At 38.7% G+C, this 8,244-nt stretch overlaps 1 protein-coding gene across 1 annotated transcript; it reads left to right on the forward strand.

The window, feature by feature from the left end:
* The first annotated feature begins 3,448 nt into the window (after positions 1-3,448).
* LOC140482019 (gamma-crystallin M2-like) lies at positions 3,449-7,763 on the forward strand. Its single transcript, XM_072578847.1, has 3 exons — positions 3,449-3,471; positions 3,556-3,798; positions 7,434-7,763. The coding sequence occupies exons 1-3, from the start codon at positions 3,463-3,465 to the stop codon at positions 7,707-7,709; spliced, it is 528 nt and encodes a 175-aa protein (XP_072434948.1). The 5' UTR covers positions 3,449-3,462; the 3' UTR covers positions 7,710-7,763.
* The last annotated feature ends 481 nt before the right edge of the window (positions 7,764-8,244 follow it).

Raw genomic sequence — 8,244 nt, forward strand, 5'->3', positions numbered from 1 at the left:
CAAGAACAGAAATTGCTAGAAACGCTCAGCAGATCTGACATCATGGGAGAGAACGTTTTGGGTTCTCATTTTGGGTTCAGTGAGGAATATGTGGGACACAGTGTAGGCAGACATCTTAAGCTTCATTTCACTAAAGTTCCCATGTTGAATACTATGCTGTGTTGTACGCCTGAAATGCTTTATCAAAATTGTTAAGTGTGCAAAGTTAAAACTAAAAGCACAGCTATAGAGCTATGAATTGCCATTGAAAAAAGAAAAAACAAATGCAAAGATCACAGTGAAAACACTACTTAAGAGAAAATGGCTGCAGTTTCTTCCTTATCAGCTCCTACTTGAACGATCAAGGATATGAGGTACAACTGGGAAAACTTCCATTAACAACAGCAGAATGAGGCAATATTTATGGATTAATTGAGCAAACCAGAACAAGTCCACTTTTATCATTGTCGGGTAGAGACCGTTTCAAAATATGCTCCATGCTAAATCTCCCAGAAAGGCAGAAAGATACACGTGGCAGAAATGTTAAAAACATTGATGGAACAGTTTGAACCTTAAGTGAACATTACGTGTGCACAGTACATATTCAATGCTAATAATTAGAAGTCAATGATGATGATGTAACATCATTAACTCAGCTGGCAGAAAGCTATGAACTTGCACAATTAAAAGCTGAGCTAAGTAGAAACAGGATTATGCTTGGAACAAGAGACTTAAACATGAAAGCCTGCCTACTGAGAAAAGACAAGCTCAGGAGAGCAGTTGACCTTTGGAGAAGTGACCAGGTTGTGAATCAACAGATTGACCATCTTTGTGGCAGAACAGACCAGGTCTTGCAGTCTGTTGACATGCTCCATACAGACAGAGCAGAACAATCACAGACAAAAGGGCAGATGCAAGTTCTACAGAAGGCATTGTGCAAACACAAAGGCACAAACAGTATGGGAAAATCAATGTCCTCACTGTAAAAAAACCAAATAATTTTGCACATGGGTGTGTAGCTTAATGGAAACACAACAAGCAGGTACAGATAGCCACTGGAGAGATATGAGCTGAAGATTCTGATCAATCACCATAAAACAAGCTAGTTCAGTTAAGATGACAGGTGAGGTGTGGTTTGTAACTGATAAAAAATGAAGCCTGCAGAAGGATACATCAGGTCAACGAAAGTGTAAATAGACATTTGCGTGATTGCAAAATCACATCCTTCACTGACTTGTGCAACGTAGCTCAATATGACAATCTAAAAACAAAACCCTTGGAAGTAAACTTATTGATGGCCTCATACATGTGCCAAGACAATAGATTACTATGTCAGCTCAATGCAATAACTTGAACAGGGAGCTGTTTTTTCCAGACATCCATGGCAAGTAAGTACCATTCATCAGATGGAGCAAGTCTAAAGCTGGGACAGGTAAATGTGTTGCAGCACACGAAGCTTTGAACATGGAACACATCCTAAAGGTATAGAACAATGTGTTAACAGCGTTAGGATGATAAACGAGGAGAATAAACCTCAAAAAGGTTGAGGATGCAATATAAATGCAAAATCTAAGCAAAAAGAATTACAAATATCAGCTCCTCAAAGGAGGGAAGAGACAAGTTAAAAGTGAATGGACTATTATCTTGTGTGATTGCAAAATTAATGAGGGTCAGATGCTCAATGGCAATCTCCCCAACCCCCACGATGTCCAAAACTACAGGTACATTTTGTGTTTATCGCATTGAGAAATACAGAAAGACAGCAAATTAAAAAGCCAGTTTCAATCAATGGAGTGAGCTTTTGGGATTGAAGAGGGCTATATTACCCAAAAGTATTAACCCAGCATACGACAAAGGGCCCTGTCAAAGAGGTATCCACTCATCATCCATATATTGCAAGCCAGACGAAAGGAAATAGGACAATGAAGGGGCACTTTCTCACCTTCAATGCTGAAATTCAGTCACAGTTGAAAGGCATCAGAACAACAGAATCTCGACCAACTTGCATTGCAGACATTTATAAAATCATGAGGGGCATTGATAGGGTGAACATCCAATGTCTTTTCCCTAGGGTGGGGAGTCCAAAACTGGAGGGCATTGATTCAAGGTGAGAGGAGAAAGGTTTAAAAAGGACCTGAGGGGACAATTTTTCACACAGAGAGTGGTGCATATATGAAATGAGCTGCCAGAGGAAATGGTCGAATTGGATACAAGTACAAGATTTAAAATGTATCTGATGGGAGTATGAATAGGAAAGTTTTAGAGAGATACGGGCCAAATGTTGACAATTGGAACTAGGTCAGGTTGGGATGTCAGATCGGCATGGATATATTAGACCATAGGATCTGTTCGCATGTTGTTTGACTCAATGCCTCTAACAAGGAAACTGCCAGCTGGAGATGAAACTCCCTCAAGTACAGCATGAAAGACAAGAAAGAAGATTTGGAAAAAAAGGGAGCAATCAAGAAAATTCCAACTCCCTCCGAATAGAAAATTAGCAGCAAGGCAGCAATGAAGCAACTTGGAAAGCTGGGAGCATACATTGTCACAAATGATCCACGTAATGTTTTGAAGATATCTCTCTATTCCATTCCAACCACTGAAGGAATTTTGCCATGACTTGCAATGGCATAAATCTACACCACCTTAGTGTAAAGGGTGACTCCTAGCAAGTGATGCTATATGAAAGTGATATCTTTCCAATTACAATCTGGATGGCCTTCAGGTGCTACAGATGATTGTGCATGCTGTTTGACATTTCCACTACTCCAGAAGAATATCAGTGCAGACAACGCAAGATTCTCCTGGGCTGAAAACTAAACACAATGGAAGAGGCCATTGCTGATCAGGATTAAATTCTTGTGTGACTGTTTGACAGACTTTGCTAGTTAAACCTGAAGTTACACAAGAAAGAAATATAATTACATGCACATGAATCAAGCATGTAGGCCATGAACTGACAGCAAAAAGAATGATAAGGTGAGATAGCAGGAGGCTCATATGGAGGTTATACACCAGGCTAAAATGGTTGGGCAAATGCACCTTTTCTGTATTGTAAAATCCTATGTAATACGGTGAAATACATCATTTGTTGCTTCAGAAATTGTTCATTGCATAATAATGTCAAACTACATTGGATACTTTCCTTGAAATGTACAAATTGCAAATATTCCACTTTTGTTTAATTTTTATACTTCATCTAATCTTGATACACAACTAGTTTTCACAATTCCTAAGTTAAGATCCTTAATATTTCATTTTGAAATCAAAATTACATTGTACTTGTGACATGCCAGAGTAAATCTACTGAACAAAGACCTGATACATCAATTAGTCAAATGCGTGCCTCCAAAAACTACAAGACATTACAAGGAGGAATCTGCTGATTTGGAATTCCTTAATGAAATAACAAAGATTCGATCTATAAAAAGCCATGATCTCCAACTTCTGGTACACAAGATTAGTTCCGGCAGTGTTACCAAAATGGTTAAGGTAAAAAGTGAAGTATTGTTGTGTTGTTTTTTCTGTTAAAATTAGTTATGCTCCAGCCTAACTAACAGATTTCTAATACTACAGGTAATCTTTTATGAAGGCAGGAACTTCCAGGGTCAGCGCTATGAGTGCAGTAGTGACTGTGCTGACCTGCACTCTTACGTCAGTAGCTGTAACTCCATCCGTGTTGAGAGTGGCTGCTGGGTGGTGTATGAGAGACCCAATTACATGGGATACCAGTATGTTCTGACCAGGGGAGAGTACCCTGACAACCAGCACTGGATGGGATTCAATGACAACATCAGGTCATGCCGCACTTTTAGCTATGTAAGTGATCCAATCATTTGAAATGAGCTACATCTTTTTAGGTAGTGTTATTTTTAATTATTATCTGTATATTTTCTTGCCACATTGACAAAAGTAAAACTTTAAGTTATGTAATGTATAAAAAATGAACAGGTTTGTTATCTTCTCACTTCATATAACTGTCATGAGTCTTTGGAATTCCCTTCCTGAAATGGCAGTAGATGCAGAACCTTTAATTATTTTTAAGATTCTTGATTACCGAAGGGATGAAAGATTATCAGGGATATACAGGAGTGTAGAGTTGAGGTTAAAGTCAGATCAGCTATGATCTTATTGAATGGTGGAATAGGCTTAAAGGGCCAAGTCTTCTACTGTGATTCCATTCGTACTCACTATCATGTATCACACACATCAATGAACAAAGAAAGAGGGTGAATAGAGTCCAAATTCTCTATGTCGTTGTAAGCTTCTATCTCAACCTCCAATCAAAAAAACTCAGCAAGATTTATCAAAGAAATCTGGTTCAATTCCATCATGCTTTTTTCCCTTTATAAATTACTGATTATGCCTCAGCTTGGAGTATGAATCCTGACTCATTTAGGAAAGATATCAAGATTTGAAGAAGCAGATTTTCCAGAATGATACCAAGAAGGGTGAGTTCCAGATTTTTGGAGAGAAGAACAAAGGTTACGATTGTTCTCTTCGAAACTGAAACGTTGAGGGGAGACTTAATTGTGGAATTCAAAGTTATGATGGGTTTTGATAATTAAAAATGAACCCGTTGTTTGCACAGATGGAGTAGTCAGTAACAGAGGACGCAAATTTAAAATAATGGACAAAGATTCCAGAAAGGATATGTAGAGAACTATTTTTCATGCAGGAGTTCTTGAAGTCCAGAAGCCTCACTTAAAAAGATGGTGAAAGTCGATTCGACTTTGTAGGTGTTGGATAAATGGTGTAATAGTACACAGTATAACAAAATATCTACAATACAAAAACAGGCCCTTCAGTTCAAGATGTTCATGCTGATGCTAATAATCTGGATAAGCCTTGTCCCCAAGTCCTTCTTCATTCAACTCTATGTCCTCCTATTCCTTTTCTCTCATGTTAACCTAACTTCCTCTTTTATGTGTGTATCCTTTTGGTTCAACGGTTCCGCCCAGTAGTGAGTTCCATGTTTTAACAGCTTTCAATGTAAAGAAGTTCCACTTGAATTCCTGTTGGATCATCTGGGATATTTTTTGTTAGCTCCTTATTTGGAAACATCTCTTTATCTAACATTTTGTAAGATTAAAAACCACTATTACTGTTTGTTTTTTCAAAAGCATCAGCCTTCTCACCTGTCCTGAAAGACATTACAGCTCAGTTCCAGTATCAACTTTATTGTCTTTCTCTAATTTTTTTATAAAATGGAGACAGAAATGTTCATCGCAGTATGATCTCTTCGAGATTCAGTATAAATTTAATATAACGTCTTTCCTTTTCAATTCTTTCCCACTGGGAACATGCCCAATTCTTTGTCTACATTTTGTTTTAAATGGCCTTAGTAACCTTTGCTGTTATCTATAGCAATTTGTGCATCTGTACTTCCAGTATCCCTCTGTCACACATAGACATTCACTTCACAAGGAGTAAGGGGCTCCCTTATTCACCCTACAAAATGAAAAAAATTCAACACTCAAGTATACTTACATCGAATGTATCCATTTGCAGCCTCCCTTCAGTTTCTTTGAAGGAGCTGCTCCTCAATTTCTGTTTACACTTCAGCAACATTCCTTGTGATCTATGGGCACCATGTGTAGGGGATAGGTGAACATGTCGGAGGGTGTGCCTGGGGGTCTGCTCCTAAAGTGGCCATTAACAGGGCCAGCCAGCAGGCTGTGGCAGGGGATCATTGGACCTGACTGTCTGGCCCCTCTTTCATGGTTACGTGTGTGCTCAAATGTCTATGAGAGGGAGCATATGGTGTCCACCAATACGATCAAGGTCTTCAGAGAGGTGTGTGCACTGCACAGGTTGGAATACATCATCACCTTGGATAATGTCTTTTTAATTTAGTAAGTTTCTATTCCTCATTTAATAAGTTTTCATTAATCATTAGTTTGCATTTTTGTTACAGTGTCCAATCAAGAGCTGTCTAATCTAATTTTGGTTTTTAAAGAATCAAAATTAAGTTGCCAATTGTATGTACATTCTATAAGTGTATTAAAGTCTCACCTTACTTTGTCGTTGTCCTGCTCTGTGTAAATTGCACTCCCCTGTAAGTTGTTTTGATATCATCCACATATTTTAATACTCACTATTTTGATACTCAAGTCCAAATTACTTGCTTGAATGTTTGAACATAAATACAAAGAACTGCAGTGTTGTGAGAAAAGAGCAGGGAAATGGGACTAATTAAGCATCTATTTCAAAAAGGATGGATAGTTTCTGTGTTGTCAAGAATGATAGACTATCTACAGTGTGGAAGAAAGCCATTTGGCCCATCGAAACCACACCAGCCCTTTGAAGAGCATCCCACTCAGACCCACCCACCTACCCTATCCGTGTAACCCTGCATTTCCCATGGCTAACCCACCTAGCCTGCACACCTTTGGACTAATTGTAGCACCTGAAGGAAACCCATGCAGACATGGGGAGAATGTGCAAACTCCACACAGATAGTTGCCTGAGGGTAGAATCTAACCTGGGTCCCTGGTGCTGTGAGGCAGCAGTGTTGACCATGGAGCCACCATGCTACCCTCATGTTTTACTTACTCTGCATAAATCTTCACTCGGTGCGGAATCAGCTGATCTCAGTTAGAGAGAACCTGGTCCTTGGGAGAGAGAGAGATAGAGAAAATATTGGCTGGGATTCCTCCTTTTCATAATTTTTTAATACAGTCAGAATATCTGTGTGAATATAGGATTGTAGCATGAAGCTCAATTTTTATGGTGCCACTAATCTAGTGAAGTTATTAGGTTCCCACATAAATATCGCACTGCTCAGTCCAGATATTGAAGAATGCTCATGGGTTCTGGAGCAAAATCGCATGAGAGACATTGTTTCAAGGAATGCAGAAGAGGTAATGGATACCAAAATGAATAAATAAATTCATTCTTCTCTAAATGCAATTTAGAAGTACAGCAGAGTCAATTTTGTTATCCATTTAATGTCTCTCAGTGTCCTTTCAGTTCATTGATACAAGATACTTTTGGTGATCATTGAGTCATAAAGTCATAGAGATGTGCAACACGGAAACAGACCCTTTGGCCCAACACGTCCATGCCGACCAGATAACCCAATCTAATCTAGTCCTATTTCCCAGCACTTGGCCAATATTCCTCTAAATCCTTCCTATTCATATACCCATCCAGATGCCTTTTAAATGTTGCAATTGTACCACCACCTCCTCTGGCAACTCATTCCATACACACATCACCCTCTGCATGAAAACGTTGCCCCTTAGTTCCCTTTTAAATCTTTCCCCTCACACCTTAAACCTATGCTCTTGTTCTAGACTCCCCCACCTCCAGCAAAAAGACCCTATCTATTTACCCTATCTGTGTATTATTTGTATTGATTTAATATGCCTGATTCAAGAATGATGAATTCCAGTGCGGATAAATTTGTGTTAGATGTATCTGGTTAAACAATAAAATGCTTCATCTCACAGGCAAGTGGGGCTTCATACAGAATGAGGATTTACGAGAGGCCTGACTTTGGAGGACAGATGATGGAATTCATGGATGATTGTCCATCTGTCTACGATCGTTTCCGTTACCGTGACATCCACTCCTGCCAGGCGATGGACGGTTACTGGATCTTCTATGAACATCCCAACTACAGAGGGCGACAGTACTTCATGAGACCCGGTGAATACAGGAGATACAGTGACTGGGGCGCCATTGTAGCTACTGTCGGCTCTTTCCGTCGGGTTGTGGATATTTAAGAAAAATTTGAAGAAAAATTGTTCAAAAATAAAAATTGCTTCCCCACATTTAAATTGCAGTCCAAGCCTTTACTTGTACATACCATTTAGCTTGTAAGTTATTCTGGCTGAAAATCAGCACATTAAATTGGGAGGCATTATTTCCTTTCAAACATTACTTCAAAGAAGCTGTTCTGTCTTTTTTTTAATTGCTTATTGCCAAATGAAAAATAAGTTTTCAAAACCTTTCAAACTGAATAAAATTCCCCTTGTCATTTTTAACATTTAAATTCATAGAGTAACGATAGCTTCATTTCTTGTCACAGAAGTTTAATGTCCCAAGGTACTTGGCAAACTATTGTCACCAACGGCTTGAGACAAGAAGTCAAACACTGCTCCAATTTCTAAAAATACACATTCAAACGTGATCTCACAAAGTTACTGAGGATCTAAAAATATCCATGTTTCACAACAAAAGCCATATATTTAAGCTATTCAAAATAAGAAATCTGGTGTTTACATTAATTACATATCCACTGTCAAAATGCAGCAGGTT

This window comes from Chiloscyllium punctatum, chromosome 10 (assembly GCF_047496795.1).
Source record: "Chiloscyllium punctatum isolate Juve2018m chromosome 10, sChiPun1.3, whole genome shotgun sequence".
Taxonomy (NCBI): domain Eukaryota; kingdom Metazoa; phylum Chordata; class Chondrichthyes; order Orectolobiformes; family Hemiscylliidae; genus Chiloscyllium; species Chiloscyllium punctatum.